General features: G+C 38.5%; 1 protein-coding gene across 1 annotated transcript; it reads left to right on the forward strand.

Moving 5' to 3' along the window:
- Positions 1-985: 985 nt before the first annotated feature.
- Positions 986-6,607, forward strand: mtx2 (metaxin 2). The gene is made up of 10 exons (XM_085428325.1): positions 986-1,142; positions 2,265-2,312; positions 2,390-2,436; positions 3,149-3,221; positions 3,483-3,559; positions 3,679-3,771; positions 3,885-3,923; positions 4,000-4,125; positions 4,400-4,476; positions 4,864-6,607. The coding sequence occupies exons 1-10, from the start codon at positions 1,103-1,105 to the stop codon at positions 5,021-5,023; spliced, it is 780 nt and encodes a 259-aa protein (XP_085284451.1). The 5' UTR covers positions 986-1,102; the 3' UTR covers positions 5,024-6,607.
- The last annotated feature ends 11,118 nt before the right edge of the window (positions 6,608-17,725 follow it).

The raw sequence follows: 17,725 nt of genomic DNA on the forward strand, positions 1-17,725 counted from the left end.
ATTCCTGAATAAAGAAATTACAAGAAAGTCTAAAACTAATAGAGTCTAAGAGAGTTCACACTGTGTTGAAGAATAAAGGTGGTCATATCAAATATGGATTTTCAAGCTCATTAGAATTGCACAACCCCTGTTTGTGCCTTGTATACTGCATTTCAATTGAAGTGAGTATATATGTGAGAAGATGTTAATTTCTGCGTTCATAAACTTGGTGGGAAGGAGGCAACTCTTAAAGAAACTCCTCTGAATTAAATAATAACAATACAACAAAATAGCAAATATAATAAGACAGCAACAATAAAATAGTGGGCAAAATAACAAGTATATTAACTTTGCAGATATAAAGGTATAAACACACATAAATGCAGTTCTGCTAAAAATTTACGCTTGTTAAAGAAGGATATTGTACTTGCTGCTAGGTAATAGCAGCCATGGAGTGTGGATGAATGCACGAATATTACAAACGCTATTAACCTAAAATTCACACCAAACCTGAGTTTGGTGTCTTACCCAAGGATACTTAAACATGCAAACTAGAGAAGTGTGGGATTGAACCACTGCCCTCTATCTCCTGAGCCACAGCCACCCCACACCACCAGTCAAATATGATAAAATCCATTCATATTTAGGTTTTGCTGACTTTACCCTCCAAATGTATGTTTTCTGCCCTGGACATTATCCTTTTAATCCTATGTTTGCTGTAACAAAATTATCACACAGATTTCAAATAATGCTTCTCTGAGTCCATGTCTCTCTCACATGATGTGTCTGTTTTAGTCAGTTTCCTATACACTTTTTGTGCGGTTAGTTCTTTCCCTTAAACCCAAATTAAAAATGCTACTTTAATAATATGTATTTTTCCATGCATCAAAAGCCCCAATTATTTCTAGTTAAATACAACAACACTGCTACAGTAGCCTCTATGCGCGTCCATAAAGTGGAACTAAAGATTAATGCAACCGTTTCTCTTACGGACATCAATCGCAGGCGGACCGGTCAGTGACTGCAGAACAAGTACTTGCCCTTAAACTTGCAAGCAGTGCTGTTGCTCAGATCGCTCATTATTCTAATCATTATTTAACAATAAGAGTACAACAGCAGCACCATGTCTCTTGCGGCAGAGGCGTTCATGTCGCAGATGGCAGGTAATATGTTGACTTCACCCCGTTTTTCTATTGATTATGAATAACATTAGCCAGCTAGCTAGCAAGAGCTAAGGTTCACAGTAACATAAGCTCTTTACAAATGTAGTTACTTACATATATGGACCTTTAGCTGTTACTATAGCTGCCTTTGTTCGCCTTTTCTTGGTTTCTTAAAAAAAGGCTGACTGGCCTGGAAAAGCCCCAAGGCACTCTGTCATTCTGCATGTCGTGGATTGCTTGGCAGGTGTAACACAGGACTCTAATGTAAATAGCGCCATATTTCTGTTTACTGTTAAAATCATAAATCAGCAGGGGGACGGCGAATTCAAGCGGAAACGGCTCAAGAGGGCTAAAGTTACTGACATCCCCGTATCGTTACAAAAACGGCTCAAATCTATCAATTTTAACAGAGACATGCTCAGAGATTCCCCCGGTGGCTGGAGGCTGTACTGCAAGCACGGCGGTGTTACAGCATAGGTCGTTGAGTGAGCACCGTGCACCTCGTGTCTGTATTCTTTATAATCTTTTATTGATTAACTTTATATGAGTAGAGGTGAAGAAGAGGGTGCAGTCAGGGTGATGTGGATGGAGATGAGTGTCACGGGTGATTTGTGACAAAGTGAGCCAGAGTGAAAGGGAAGATCTGCAAGATGGTAGTGAGACCTGCTGTGATGTATGGTCTGTAGACGGTACACTAACAAAGGTCAGTGGTGCTAAGGTTTTCTTTGGGAGTGAGCAGGATGGACAAGATTAGAACTAAGTATATCAGAGGGACAGATCAGGTTAAGGAGTTTGACAAAGTTAGAGAGGTGAGGCTGAGATGGTTTAGATATTTGCAGAGGAGGGGTAGTGAACATGGAGCTGGAAGGCAGGAGGAAAAAAAGGAAGACCACACGAATGGTCATGGATATAGCAAAAGGAGGACATGGGGAGAGTTGTTGTGAGATGAAGGCAGATGATCCACCGGGATGACTGTTAAAGGGAGAGTCAAAAGTAGACGAAGAACAATTAGTAAAAGAATGTTGACAGCTGATCCCACAAGCAACATTATAGATTAATGAGTCACATTATCACCGTATAATTGTGTGTGTTTGCCTGCATGTCTGTTTGTGACGTTGACAGCTGCTGAGCCGTGGCCTGAAAATGCAACCTTGTACCAGCCACTGAAGGGTGAGTTAGTGAAATGGAGGCACAATACATAATGTCAATAGCAATATAGCTATTTATATATTTTGTTGTTTTTGCAGAGGATCAGATTCTCCTGTCAGACTGTGCCTCATCTCTCGCTGTTCAGGTAAAGCAAACATGCATGTACACAATTTAAACACCTTGTTTAAATATAATGTTTATTTGTTAATAACTCAGTCTGTTGTGCTCAAGAAACAAGGAAAGCTTCTGTAAGTTTTAGTGGTTTTAATTCAAATATTTAATACTATTTTCATTATTTAATGAATTAAAACTGAACTCGTATAAAAGCTTTCAGTTCTTAATTGCGCAATTTTGAACATTTAACCAGCACAAAACTGATATAAGATAACAGATGAACATTGGCTTCTGCCAACGATTTAATGTCAACTTATTTGGTATCTTATTAATTGACTGCCAGCTAATAAGATGCTGACCTTAGGTTGTTATACTGCTGAAAATGTATACATATATATATTTTTTAAATGCATCAAGTATGAAATGCAGTTGTTGATATTATCTGTATTTGACCTTTTGACCTCTACTCTGACTTTGGATTTGACCTTACTGCAGAAGGAAATCTGCAGTGCTGCAAAATAAAGTTAACTGTTTTTTGTTTTTTTTTAAAGCATATCAAAGTATACCACAAGTAATATTTTTCATTTACTTTCACAGTATGTTTAGTTAACACATTCATCCCATAGGTGAACTATTTGAGACTCGGAGGAGATGCAAACCCAACCTCATGGAATTACAAGCTAGTGTCCTCCTAGTGCTTTTATTCCTCAGCTGCTTAATTCTGTCCCGTTTCTGATGTGCAGGCGTACCTGAGGATGTGTGGTCTGCCAGTTCAGGTGTTCTGCAGAGCAAATGCTGAATACATGTCACCTTCTGGTTAGTATACATGTAGCTTCAGAGACAAATTCTGGGTGTCTGATCTCAACACTGTGTGAATCTCAGCACTCATTCTGCTCATTAAAACATTACACAACTATACACTGTAAGCTGGAAGGATTTTATTCGAAATGAAATGCTAAGTTTGCTTCCAGGATTCGTGTAGGTGCATTTGGAAGTTACTTTGTTGCAGGTTAGCTTTTTGTGTTGAATTAAATGTGATGATTTTAATGCCCAGCCTTTTTATGTTTGTGTCCACAGGTAAAATTCCCTTTATCCACGTGGGCAACCAGGTGGTGTCAGAACTGGGGCCGATTGTGCAATTTACTAAAGCTAAGGCAAGTGTTGTACAGATGAAAGCTGTTTGTTTCTTTTGGCAAATTTGCTTCTAGTTTTTCCCAGTGGAGGAGCAGGTTTTCATATTTCTTTCTGCTGTTGTCTTCTTTTGGGTACTTAGGGTCATTCTTTGAGCGATGGCTTAGATGACGTCCAGAGAGCTGAAATGAAAGCGTACATGGAGCTGGTCAACAATATGCTGCTTACTGCTGAGGTATGAAAAACATAAAAACCATAACATACTGATACTAGAACTTCAGCACATGTACAGTTTTTATGAATGTGTCTGAGAAGTATCCTCTCACACATGTCCTCATCTCTCTACAGTTGTACATTCAGTGGTGTGATGATTCTACAGCCACTGAGGTGTGTACACCAGGTTTAAAAACAAAACTTGTTAAAGTCTTGATAGCCTCCTAATCAGCTGTATCTGTTTTTGTAGATTTCTCGTCCCAGATACAGCAGTCCATACTCATGGCCTCTCAATAAAATCCTCGCCTACCAGAAGCAGTGGGAGGTGCGCAGGAAGATGAACGCCATTGGCTGGGGAGGGAAAACGTTGGAGCAGGTTAGCAACAACCTGGAAGTGAAAAGTTGATGTTTTGCCAGCTCTACAATTCCCTTTCTGCAATCAGAAAAATAATTTCCTATCTTTTTATTTTAAAGGTGGAATTCTTCAAAATTTTACAGAATTGATCTTTTAGACTGTTTGAAGGCCCTTAAGTTTAACTTATTTGTGTTTGTCTCTTATTTGTGTAAGTAGGAAAAAGAACCCAGTCTGTCTATAAAAAATAAAGTAAACAAACTTGTTTTAAAAGTCTGTATGTCCTCATGTATTTCAGGTTTATGAAGATGTGAGTCAATGCTGCCAGGCTCTCTCTCAGAGGCTGGGAACACAGTCATACTTTTTTAATAAACAGTATGTATTTTTTTTAATTTTTTATATCTGTATGTTTCTGGTTATCGCTTTCTCTTTTGTCTTGTTTATAGCGACTGAATAATAAATCTACATCTGAGTTCTCCAGAATCCTTTCTCCAACCCCTGTTATAGGCATTCACACCAAAAAGGAAATGTTTCTAATTATTGCAAGCAGTTTTCCTGGAGCACCACCTTGTGGTTTAAAATTGTATTGATCTCGTAATCAACTGAAAGGCTTTGTTCTGTACTCCCTGGCAATGTTTGATTTGTGTTAGAACAAAGTATTACAAGTGAAGCCAGTGTCTGTAACACCTCATTTCTGATTATATTTAAAGCTGAAGGAGTGCCAGTCATTAACGGAGTGTGTGTGTGGCGTGTGTGTTATAGGCCTACAGAGCTGGATGCATTGGTGTTTGGCCATCTCTTCACTATACTGACTACTAGACTCACCAGCACTGAGCTGGCAGAGAGGGTCAAGAGCTACAGCAATCTTCTGTCCTTCTGCAGACGCATTGAACAGACCTACTTTGAAGACAAGAGCTCCTGAAGGACTGAAAATAACATATCACCTCTTCTCGTACATTCTTTCCTTCTCTCATTCCCCAGATTGTAGCCCTAAGAAGCTGAAATGCCTAAAACAAAAAAAATGCATACGTGTCCTTTTTCCTATTTTTCCTTCACTTGTGGCTTCCTGTTCATACATCATCTCCAGAAGTTTAAGAATTATGAATGTCCTAAAGTAAGCATAATTTGTAAGTGTATTAAGAATATGTAAAAGAAAATGTCCTGAGTTAAATGTATTTTTCAGAATATTATAAGAACAAATGCCACATATGCTAGTAACTGTGATCATCACAGTTAGTGGAAGACCTTGAGAATCTAGCTTTATAAAAAGTGAATACAAAAAATATCAAAGCTGATATACAACCTTAAATCAGTCTGAAATGAACGTCAAAGATTAGGATTAAATGCTGATCAGACTTCCAAATCTTTCAGATTTGTTGTCAGGATCAAGTTCACCTCAGCAGAATGTCTGCACACACTTGGGTTTTTCATGTTTTACACTCTTTTTCACGGAAGTAGTGTCTACATGTGTTAGAGTGCATGAGTGCGTTTCTAAACGCCCACCGCCTCGCTGAAAACCGAGGTGTGGATTTCTCAGCCTCGTGACATGACTGCATTTCAAAAAAACAGAACTCCACTTGACCTACGTCCGAGGTCAAATGGCTCACTGTGTTTTTCCTCCAGGGCACTCCCAAAGCTTGCAAGAAATGTGAAACAGAGAGAGAAAATCCAGAGAGAGGTTACTTCTTATTCTGTACAAAATGCATGAACATAATCATGAAGATGTGATTTATTCCTTATTTTTTCCATGTTTTACTTGTGTGAATAGAAAGTGCCTACATGATGGAATACACTTGCCACAATACATTTCTCCCCCAAATAATACGTGTTCGGAAGTTTGTTTAATATTGTTTGAAATTATAACACAAAACCATATAGTGGCTCTTTCATTAGGTACCCCTGTATGTTTTAGCATCGGGTTTTATTGGATTAATCCCTCATATGTTGCCAAAACAAAATCTGAAAGAGAAGTTTAAAAAGACGGAACATGCTGCCAAGTTATCGGGTGTCTGTTTCTACCTTTGGGTCTAATACAAGCTCAATGGTAATGTCTGATCACCTCTGATTGCCCTTGAGTTGAACAGGTTGTGAGTGCATGACAGACGGGCAGAGCGAGTCTGTCTTCCAGGTTTCCTGTGAGGTCGGGCTTTGACCCTTGAACTTCCAGGAGCTGTGGCATCATGACTAATGACCTGCAACGACCAAATGCTGCACACTTGGAGGTCATCAGCCAGGCACCAGACAGAGATAAATACATGGAAAAACAAAACGGTACATCTTATTGAAGACATGTAGTCAAGTCTGCAGTTTTTTGTGGATTTTCTTTATGCTATATTAGGGTTTTGATTAATTATTAACCTCTAAAAATAGACCTAAAACACCATACAAGTAAAAGACTGAAGTAATGTGAATTCGTTTTGGTTGGAAATTGAACAGATGATGGAGAACAATGCTGAGAAATTGTCAGCAGACCTACAGTGTCATTTGTAGTTAGGTCCTTATAAATATTCTCATGTTTTTTTTTTTATTGTTGAACATTTCTAAGGAAAAAATTTAATGTATGCAAAACCATAGTGTGAATAAAAGTTATGAAAATTGATCCTTTATTTGTCCAGGTAAAAGTCTCACAGAGATTAAAAAGGAACCTGGCCAAGAGGGCAACACAAAATACAACGAATATAACATATAGCAATATAACTACAAACATCTGAATAATATGAAATAGCACATCTTTACAAGAGCAATTCACATTATTATCATGCTGCCCAACTGCAAGCTCTAGATTTGGAGCTTATGAGGGAAAAAGGGTAAACAATGCATGATTTCTAATGTGAATCAACTGATTTTAAGCTAAAATAGAGTCACAACAGTAGTGGACAGCGAGAATGTTTTATGGTGCAGAGATAGTAATGGGTTTATTGTCAAAACTGGTGACACCAGACGAGCAGAATTTTCCCTGATTGCCCTTGATTCTACTCTCCTGCAGGGAGGAAGATTACAGCCGAGTCCACACATCTCTGACTTTTCTGTTACCTTTAAAATGTTCTCATGCTGTGTCCGAACTCTTATTTTGGCCTTCCACTTCAAGGAGACAATGCCCGAGGCCATTAGAGGGGGCAAAGGGTTTCAGGTTCAATCTGTGGCAATGAGTTTGGGGTTGAAGGGCAGAGGTACAGCCTTGACTGGTCACTAGTCCATCACAGGGTAACACAGTCTTATATCCACACCTACAGTCAGTTTTGAATCACAAATTAACTCAAGTCAAAAGCATGACAGAGGAATATTAGAAACCAAAATGATATTAATCAAATTCTACGTTCATAAAAGTGCACAGAAAACTGAAAAACATGCATTTGTCCTCCCACACAAGCTTAATATTTGCATACAGGAAGGGACTGCATACAGATATATTTTTGAAACATGGACAAGATTTATCACTAAAGCAGGTTTACCCCGAGCTACAAATTGTATTGAAAACGTTTGTCCAGAAGGGGGCAGCATTGGGATTCCAAAGTATCTTGCAGTGGCAGGGCTTTAAGGGATTTGGGGCCAGCTTGTCAAAGCAAGTTTATCGTGGATTTTCTCAAACTGCGGTTAGGAAAAAAACTGAAAGAAGAAGAAAAAGGATGAAACAAATGGCGAGAGAGTCTAGTTTAACTGCTTTTTCAGTTTTGGAGAGAGAAACATTTGGTTCTTATTATGAGAAAGAAAGTCACACAGCTGGTTGCACTGGTTATCATTATGTTTCTTGATCATGCTGGGTCAGTGTGTACTCAAATTCAAACCACTGAGGAATTTGAGTGGGTGGAGCTGTACCGTCCAAATGTACTTAGAATTATTATTTTCAGCTGTGGATTTCATGTGATGGCCTGGAACAGGCGATGCATTTTCTTTTGATAATATTCTTGATCGATTTATACGTTTATGGATTTGTTCCCCCCAAAAAGTCTTCCCATGTAACAGTTCAACATTCTCTTTGATAGATTAAATCAAAGGATAGTACAATTAGTTAATATGAGGGCGGTGATGGGAGGGAGGTAAAAATGAAGATTATTGCCAAATCGTGGGAATCATTGTCCCATCATGGAAGAAATTGACAATGTAAGTTTTGTATTCAAGGATGTGAATGTGCATCTGCACATGTGCTGTGATATCAGATTAGCCAATACGTCTGGAGGCTGATGATTACACAGCTTGATTTTCAGAGTTAGTCATGATGCACAATGTGGACTTTCTGTGAAAGAGGTTGTTTTTTCACTTATGTTAATTGCATCTGGTGTGTATGAGCTGGTTTGTGTGTGTGTCTATGCAAGTACTGAACTGAATCAATGCAATGTGTAGTTTCTGATGCTGCGACCCAGTAATTCTTTAATCTCATTCACATAAACTGGATCAGCATGTCTTCTCAGGTGTCAAAGCATAGGGGTGGTTTAAGTGATTTGGAGACCTCAGGCAGTCAAACACTGAGCTAAGTGCCTGTGGGTTTGTATATGGGTGTGAGCCACACACACACACACACACACACACACACACACACACACACACACACACACACACACACACACACACACACACACACACACACAGAGAGAGAGAGAGAGAGAGAGAAATCTGTGAATCTTACGTTTTAACATGACAGAATCATCCCACCCTTGAAAAAGTAATTTCACTGAGACTGAGTGGCTGACTTTGCAAAATATGACGTGACACAACCCCCTACATTCCCTGCAATTTACCACCACTCTGCCAAGACTCGCTGCCATTACAGCTCTGCTGGAAACTCTGCCTCTCTACTCACATTTCACACTCATGGAAAGAAACAAAAACTATTTGCAGGCAATGATTTTCAGGGAGAAAATGCGGAAAAGCTTTCTAAGTCCGCGCAGAAATGTACCCTTTCTTGTTAAAAACAAAGATGTATAGACTTAAACTTATGAGGTCTTCACTGATTAGCAATCTCTTAACTCTAAAGCTAGTTTTTCTTCATTGCCTTTAGAGGTAAGGAAGCACTTTTACACATTTTACACATATTACTTTATTTATTATGACGATTACTCAGCGAGGACAGTCAAGATTATAAACTGGAGTTAAAAGATGTGGACATGTTGGCTTTTGAGTTGAATAAAGAATCATTAGTTGTTCTTTTTAAAACATTAAACTAACTGAAGCATGAATATGCCAATAGAAACAAATCAATTATATATTTTAAAATTTCTTTGTTGTTTTTACTATTATCCTTTGTGAGATGATTGGCTTTAAATATTAAACCCTTAAAAGTGTAACATTTTAACTATGTGATCAAATGTTTCCCTGCAACCGTTCACATTCTGAAACACTCTGCACAGGAGCTGCAGCAGCTGTTTCAATGCACCAGAATTTACTTAAGCAAACATTTCCCTGTCTGGTGCCACTGAGAAATTTACTTAAGTAAACATTTTTGCACCCGTGCTTCTTATGAACCTCTCCTGGTATGATCTAATATGAAAAACAGTATAAAAAAGTGATATAGTTTAGTAAAACGTAAGCACTTTCATTGTAAACTACAGAAAAGGCAGACGACATCTCATTTTTTGCTTTCTTGGTCCTTTCCCTGCAGCCAAACCAGGGTTTTCTACCTCTTTCTCCAGGTAGGTTTTCTTGTTTCTAGCATTTCCTTTAAAATGCTATATTTAGTTTCACATACTACTCTTGTAGGAGACCCAAAATGCAGTACACAGGAGATAGAGGTTGCAAACAAAAAGTGAGCTTTATTGCTGGTAGCAAGTCCAAGAAAAACTCCAAATGAGAGGAGAAACAGAATCCAAAAAACACAAGGAAGCAGAAATAATGTTGGGTCAACACAAGAATCAAACATTTAAAACTAACCTGTATTCCTCATAACTGGGATCTAGATTCCAGACTGTTGCCACAGATGCTCTGGCAAATGAAGGTGCAATGCTAGAGCAGGGATCCCAACCTTACTGCTGCAGTTTACCTTTAGCACCAGCAGGATTCTTAAAGTAAGCTAAGGGCAGCTCTTAGTTATATTTTATGCAGCCTTTGAGTACTACAAGGAAAGAATGCACCACTGTACATTTCATTAATTTCACATTATACTATGACAATGCATTGCTGAATGAAACCAGGAGAGCATTTCTATTTACTTTCATTTCATGTTGCTCCAGCTGTTATAGCTCATCAAATCTTCTTCAGCTAACTCACTATTGGCTAAAATGACTCGTTAGAAAGATGAAACATGTTTGATGCGTGTGGATTTTCCCATGTGGCCAACTACATTTGCACTCCAGTCATCAAAACTTTAGCATTGATTCACAAACACACACACACACAAACCAGTGAATTACTTTAATTGCTTTGTCATTGTTGTTTAATTTAGTGATAAAGGACACTAGTGCCCCAGTGAGGGTAGTCATTCTCACTCATATCTAATATGTTGCCAATACACGCCTGTGTGGCTGCTTTTGAGAGTATGTTGACTTCTGTATACCTGAAACATCTTATCATGTGTGTCTCCATCACATTCCATGGTGATCATGCGTGTTTATATGTGTGGATTCACTTTATAAGTATGTAAGGAGAAGATGGTTGTTGAGAAAGTGTATTTGGTTTTTTTTTTTTGTGATGGGTTGATGTAGATCAGAGTGGAATAACGAGATTAGCTGTGTGTTGATAATCCTCTTGTCAAAGTCCATCCCCTCACACTAACACATGCGCACGTACTACCATTTTATTACCGTCTCCTTTCATGATGTCTTCTCTTACCAGCCATGTTGCTTCTAGTTGTCGTGTTCAGCCTCATCTTTCACAGTTTATGCTGATACACTTGCTTTGCTGCAGCAGACTTAAGTCAGAATTTACATGTTAAAAAAACAATAAGTCTGATTTGTCTCAGGCAGGTTGTTGTTTACTCTAATAGGCTTAAACATTTCAAAGTTTCAGACTCATACTCTCCCACATGCCTCTCAGAAATTCCCAGTTTTACATACATATCACCCAATGTTTAATTCTCACCCTGCAGGAATAAGAGACACGTGTTTAAAATAAATAGTAAAAGCTGTCTGCTTCCCCTGAAATGTCTTTTCTTACGAGTTAAAAATAATTCCCCTCCATGGTCTTAAGATGCATTAATTTTAATATGAATGGAGTGTCAGGTACATAGTGTTAATATTCATTTTCTGTACAAATAAAGAGATGGTTTCATGTACTAGCACTCACTCAATGGAAAATCAATGTAACCGTGAATGTAATCAAGGACAAAAAACGAATAACATCGTGGATTTGAGCCAAGAGTCTGCATTGGAAATCTTCCACCGCAGTTGAAAGGTTCCTTCCACAACACTTTAAATCCACTTTCTTAGCAAGCGGTTATTGGATCATTTTTTCTGCCAACATTTAAAGAAACTATAATATTACTGTTTTGTAAGTCGGTGATTCTGCTGATGATTAACGATGAGCGTTGTGGTCAAGACAAGTCTATTAAAGGCTCTTGGTTCCCTTCAGAGTCAGTATGGCCCTTTTACATCTGGGTCTGGTTTACAGCACAATCAGTAACTGAGCTGCAGTGTCATGCATGTGAAATGAAAAGAAAACAGTGCGTTTAGTCAAATTTGGTCAAAAATATGAGTGTTTGAAGCATAAAGAGTATACAGTTCTCCAGCAGAGAAGTGGATTATGCCATATGACTAGCTTTAAAACTGTCTCCACCATGAAAGCTGGAATCCACTCTAACCACTGTGAATGGATCCCAGCCCTCAGCTTCACAGAAATACAGAAAACTACAAAGTTTTTACAGCACGTCTTTCACTGTCAAATGAGACATTGAGATCTATTTCTGGCATTTTGCCTTTATTGGATAGAGACAGTGAGAGAGAGAGACAGACATACAGAAGGGAGGGAAAGGTGGGGGGCGTTCAGCAAATGGCCCAGGAACTCTCTGCAGCAAACTACAAAGTGAGCTAAGGAGGGATAACACATTTTTAAGGAAAGCATCATTTTAATAAGCCATCCTTGAATTGTTCTGGCATTCAATAAAGTATAAAAAATATGTTTAGTTTTTTCCAACCCATCTTGTTTTTCTTCTAACTTCATACCACCAGTGTTAAAGATGTACCTTCTTCACTAGATTAATTCTTTCTCCTTTTCTTATTTTACACCCCCGATTTTTTGAGACATGCTCAGATTCAGGAAACAATCAGAAATGAACATTTCTGTCTATGTCAGTGTGTTTGCTATTGCCAACTTGCTTAAATCCTTTAATGCACAGGGTCACTTTTCCAACAGTGTCTCAGGTTGCAAACACACAGTCATTTAAATGTCAGCAAAGGGGTTTACTTTTTCAGTTTAGACAGATATATTTCATGTTTATACCATTTTATCTGCACACAAATCACTGGAACTTATCATAGAGTCACACCTACTCAGCTCAAATTAGTCTGCGTAGTAATCACAGTAATCACGTTGTGGCACCCATTTCCTTCTCTCCAGCCCTGGCCTCAGCAGCTGAATGACAACATTTTCCAAGAGAGAGATATTCCGCCTTCCTGTGTTGGAAATTCATCCAGCAAGGCTGAGAGTCTTGAGATTACTATTTGGATGCATGTTGACTACTCAGAGTACAAATAAGGATAAAGAATATACAGCTCTGAACTAAACCTGTAACCCAGGTGCTTTATGTTTCTGTGGCATAAAGCGAAACAGATACACTTTTAGAGCATTTTGTGGAACCATGGGACAGTACCTCCACCACTAAATGCAGCAGCATGTCTTTATATGACTCAAGATTTTTGCACAATAATGTAGACCCCTTTATAGTCTTGTGAGCCTGCACAAACTATCTGGTCATTTTTGTGGGAATAACAATTTTAGATTTTCATCAGTGTTGTAAAGCTGAACTTTGCAACACTGCAGTAAACTATGGCAAACAACACCATCTTCCATAGTTACATAAAAGCCATTTCATAAATGATCATGTCCTAAATAATCAAAAATATGTGATTTAGTTAGTTGGTGATTATTACATCCTTTGTACTTTCAGTTCAGGCATTGTGTGTCTTTAAAAGGTTATCTTCAGGCAGAGAACTGTTGTGGTGTCGAGTGATTGACAGAAAGCAAAAAGTGGCTTAATGAATGTGTGGATGGGAAAAACTCTCAGCAGAAACCTGCATGTTTACTATGATGGTTTACTTAACTCCAGAACTTGTCTTTTAATATTAAACAACAGCAGATGGCTTCTGAAGGGAGGAAAACAAGCCTCGATATCTCCCGCTATGCCGAATGTGTGCAGGCACCGAGAGGAACAACGCAGAGGCAAAGGGGAAAACTACAAGTCTGGCACAAATAGTGAGTATTAAAACGGTGCGATATTCATTCTGGAGAGAAAGTCCTCGGTGTTCACGGTGTGACATTCTCACACTCTGCTGTTTGTGTTTTAAAGCAGTCGACAGAAAAAGGCAAGGTTTCAATCAAGAAACACGCTGGTCTGATGGAGAGAAAGCGAGTCATGCGAAACCACATGTTTTAAATGTTAGTTAATGTTGTTTAGCTGTAATTTGAGGTGTGTTTCATTTCCTGAAGCTGTCACTCCTTCTCCAATGACCTCACTCTTAGAGTGCGCTTGCATTTGAGGCCCTTTTCGAACATGAGGCTTAAGTGGCCCCAGAAACCCCGACACCATGTAATCACACACACGCACACACATATGTACCCTGAAATTTAATGATCATGTGAACCGCATTGAAAATGTGTGTGTGTTGCACTGCGTGAATGTGTGTGCAGACTAAACACTGACCGACATTGCTATTTTTACTGATTAGAGGTTGTTCATAACGAGACCTATTAACATCAGACCTTAAAACACATGCACGCACCAAAACTTCAGATTCAGTCGGCAAAAGGCAGAGCAAGAACATACCCGCTGGCCAAAGCAAGTGCTTGTAATTGTCACGGTTGAAAAGGTAAGTGACTTTTTTTTACATTCAATTTTTTACTTGAGTTTTTTTTCCACTTGGTTGTTTTTAAATACAAATTGAGCGAAAACGTTTACCTTCGCAAACATATTCAGACACTTTATCTGGTCTTCTCTGATTGTTCGCCTTTTGAACTAGTGTGCAGGCATACATATATAATACTTTCTATCCTACAGTGGTGTTTTGTGTTTCAGTTGTGAGCACAGCTGGACAGCGGTGGCTGTGTGACAGTGATGTTTAGTGGAAAAGTGAGCTGAAAGTGGTAGTGTGTGCTCGGGTGTGGAAGAATGTGTTTTTCATGTACTTGTCATGTTTATATGCCTTCCACAGATAGGCATATGTATTTAGGAAGGCATCTGTGTCATTTTTCATTTATCTCTATTTCCTTTCATCGACCCTTTTCCTCTTTAATGCTTTGCATTCATTATTAGGTGCATTCTCTTTGTTACTATTTCTTTCTTTTTAATCTCATATATCTTATTGGCATAGATGATGGCCAAAAATGAGTAATATAATTTTTAGATATATACGACTACAGTGGCGATTCATGTTATTAAGGAGAAGAACCTTTTCTAGAGTTACCATTTTATACTGCTGCTGTCAACATCTAGAGAGAGGAGAAGGGTCAGAAATGGGATAAAGCGCTTGGGATTTTTGCATTTGATGAATTTGCTGTCACCCTCTCTATCTGAACAAATAAGCCTTTATTATCCAAAGAAAACTGTGCATCTTCAAAATATAAACTGAGGAACTGAGTACATGTGCTGACAAAACATCACAGTTTTTTTTAAAGGTGTTAAAATCCTAGGAGCTGGCATGTTAGTGTTTGGTGTGAACGTTAAACCAGGAAATTGAAAAGGGCAATTTATCAAATTCAGAAAAGAGTCAGGAGCAAGGGAGCAGTCAGTGTACAACAACAATCCAAAATCAGGACAAGCAGGTAATCAAAACAAAAAGAGTCATTAGCAATCAGGAAGACAAGCAAAACCAAAGATAAATGTCAAGCTGGAAAATGTGTGCATGCTAAGTGGAGGGTGAGGGGCAGATGTGAAGGCAGGTCATGATCAGGTGTCCACTACATGGTTGGATCTACGATTACACAATTACATACATGATATATTACATATTAGATACACGATTAAAAGCTGCACAGCATGCACTGCAGTAGTTTAGCAAGGTTCACCTTTGCATGTGGGGCTCACCATTTTCAGGAAAAGAATGTAAAAATCATGTAAAGAGACAATGGCAACTGAAGCAGTGTGTGTGATACCAGCTGTCTAGTGTACTCTGTGTCACAGCTTTACATAACTGCACCAGCAACATTATTTTTTTTCTCACCGTGCCATGTCTATGTATATATATGAGCAGAGAAAAAAAACTCAGGTGAAGGCAAGTGCTTTGTACATATATTGGTCAACAAACAATTGGCTGTAATGTAAAACCCATTTTTATTTCCACCCCGAACCAATGTTTGTGTTGTCTGCCCATAATCTCGGCAGACAACACAAATGCAGGAACTGCCTTTTTCAGCTAAGAAACATCTCCAAACTGCGAACTTTTTTGTCTAAATCTGAGTTAGACATGATTATCCATGCTTTTATTTCTTCTCACTTAGATTACTGTAACAGTCTTTTTCTCTGTTTGAGCAAAAAGAATCTTGACCGTCTCCAGTTAGTCCAGAATGCTGCGGCAAGGCTTTTAACAAAGACACGAAAAAGAGAGCACATTACACCAGTTTTACGATCATTACACTGGCTTCCAGTACATTTTAGAATTCATTTTAAAATCTTAGTCCTGACTCTTAAAGCTTTGAATCATGATGCTCCTATCTATATTTCTGATCTTTTAGAACCTCACACTCCCTCTTGCAGCCTGAGATCATCTAATCAAAGGCTGTTGGTAGTCCCACGAACACGTTTTAAGACCAGAGGTGATAGATCTTTTAGAGCGGTGGCCCCCAGGTTCTGGAATTCTCTCCATCTTCACGTTGCCTGGATTGTATTTATTCTTTTGAACATCATCTTAAGACTCATTTATTTAGATTAGCTTTTGATTAGATTTGGCTTGTATGTTTGATTGTGTTGGTTTTTGTTTATTTGTTTTATATTATTGTGAAGCACTTAGTGGGTTTTATCCTGTGAAGAGTGTTGTATAATTCAATAAAATAAAGTAAAGTTTATACTGTATAGTCTGAGCCTAGCATTATACACACTGCAAAATTATTCTAAATATTTGTGCTGGTACAGTTCATCTAACATGCAAGTAGCCTCACCTAAAGTTAAAGCTAAAAGAAGACCAAACAAAGTGAATCATATTCTTAAACATTACAAGTGCAAAGAAGCAAGAACAAGCCAAAATGTCTCACTCAAGCTTCACGTCTCAAATTGCAGGCATCAGAGAGGACAAGAGCACACCCAGCTACAACGGCTGACTCTGGGCCCTTCTCTAAAAGCAAAATTTTTGAACTTTATTTCAACAAACGGGTTAAACAGATTCAGATTTAAATTAAAACATATGCAGTAAGTTTCCTTATTTCGATGTAATAGTAATAACATGCATGAGGACAAATGTTCTCACTTTTTAAAACCATTTGGTTGCCATCAGGAGAAGAAGCTTCCAGCAATGTTAAGTTAGGGCTTTAATCTGTCATTTTACCTTTGAACCAGTGCACCAACCCTTCAATGTGGCACACTTTACAGACTCAAACCTGGAAACTGTTAAAGATGTTCTTGACAGTGCTTTATGATTGATCTGATAACCACATACATACAATCACAAAGTGGGCAGCAGCCTTGAAAAATTCAAATTATGCCAACAATCTAGATCCTCTTAATGATGCTAATGTCATTATTTCCATGGAAGATTAATGAGAGCTATTTATGGCTCATTAATCATATCGAGAAGGACTACAGATTAAACTGTTAATCACACATCAAATACAACTGCTGCCCCCTGGGCAATAACTAAATCCCCCTGGGCGTGTGTGTGTGTGTACATGTATTACCACTGGAGTTCACCAAATATCTCCACCTGCTGCTATTGTGTCCTTCTGTCTTACTTTTATTTATTTATTTATTTATTTATTTGTTTATTTAGTTAGTTAGTTATTTTTGTCTGTCTTCTCATTGTGGCTGACTGATCTTCTGTGTCTTATTAGCCTGCAGTAAAGAGTCACTAGCCCAGAGGAACTGGGCCACGGTGCTGAAATCCAATCGTTCCACTGAATCCGCTTTCCCAGAAATAGTGACTTGGTGAACTCGTTGCTTGGCCTTTGCATGCTAAATGAATACTGCCCTCTGTCCTCGGTGCTCCTCTTTGCTCTGGTAGCTCTGTTTTATTTGTCACTAACTATCATTTATCTGACTGAGCAGCATGTCTGCATTTTTCTGCCTGTTTTACATCCAGGCATTTTTATAATGTTGTATCCAGAAACAACAATAATTGCTTTTTTGGTTGTGCATTGTTGGCTGAGCTGTTCATGTGGGTACAAATGACCACCAAACCAAAACGTATTTATCAGTATTTGAGTGACAGGCACCCCTTCTCCATGAACAGGCAGATCAAAGCTGTTGTGGTGCCATGAAGGAAATCAATATAATTTACATTGATATGGATACTAGAAGGTCAGAAAAGGTGTTATCATCCAATCTGACCTATTC

The sequence above is a fragment of the Rhamphochromis longiceps genome, linkage group LG13 (genome assembly GCF_057381845.1).
Source record: "Rhamphochromis longiceps isolate RC_006_pf linkage group LG13, R_longiceps_female_GT1.1, whole genome shotgun sequence".
Taxonomy (NCBI): Eukaryota; Metazoa; Chordata; class Actinopteri; order Cichliformes; family Cichlidae; genus Rhamphochromis; species Rhamphochromis longiceps.

Excerpts from the sequence above, each read along its gene's own strand:
- mtx2 (XM_085428325.1), top strand. The coding sequence starts at position 1,103 with ATGTCTCTTGCGGCAGAGGCGTTCATGTCGCAGATGGCAG. Across the intron at positions 3,772-3,884 it reads ATATGCTGCTTACTGCTGAG|TTGTACATTCAGTGGTGTGA; the intron begins GTATGAAAAACA and ends ATCTCTCTACAG. Across the intron at positions 4,126-4,399 it reads GAGGGAAAACGTTGGAGCAG|GTTTATGAAGATGTGAGTCA; the intron begins GTTAGCAACAAC and ends CATGTATTTCAG.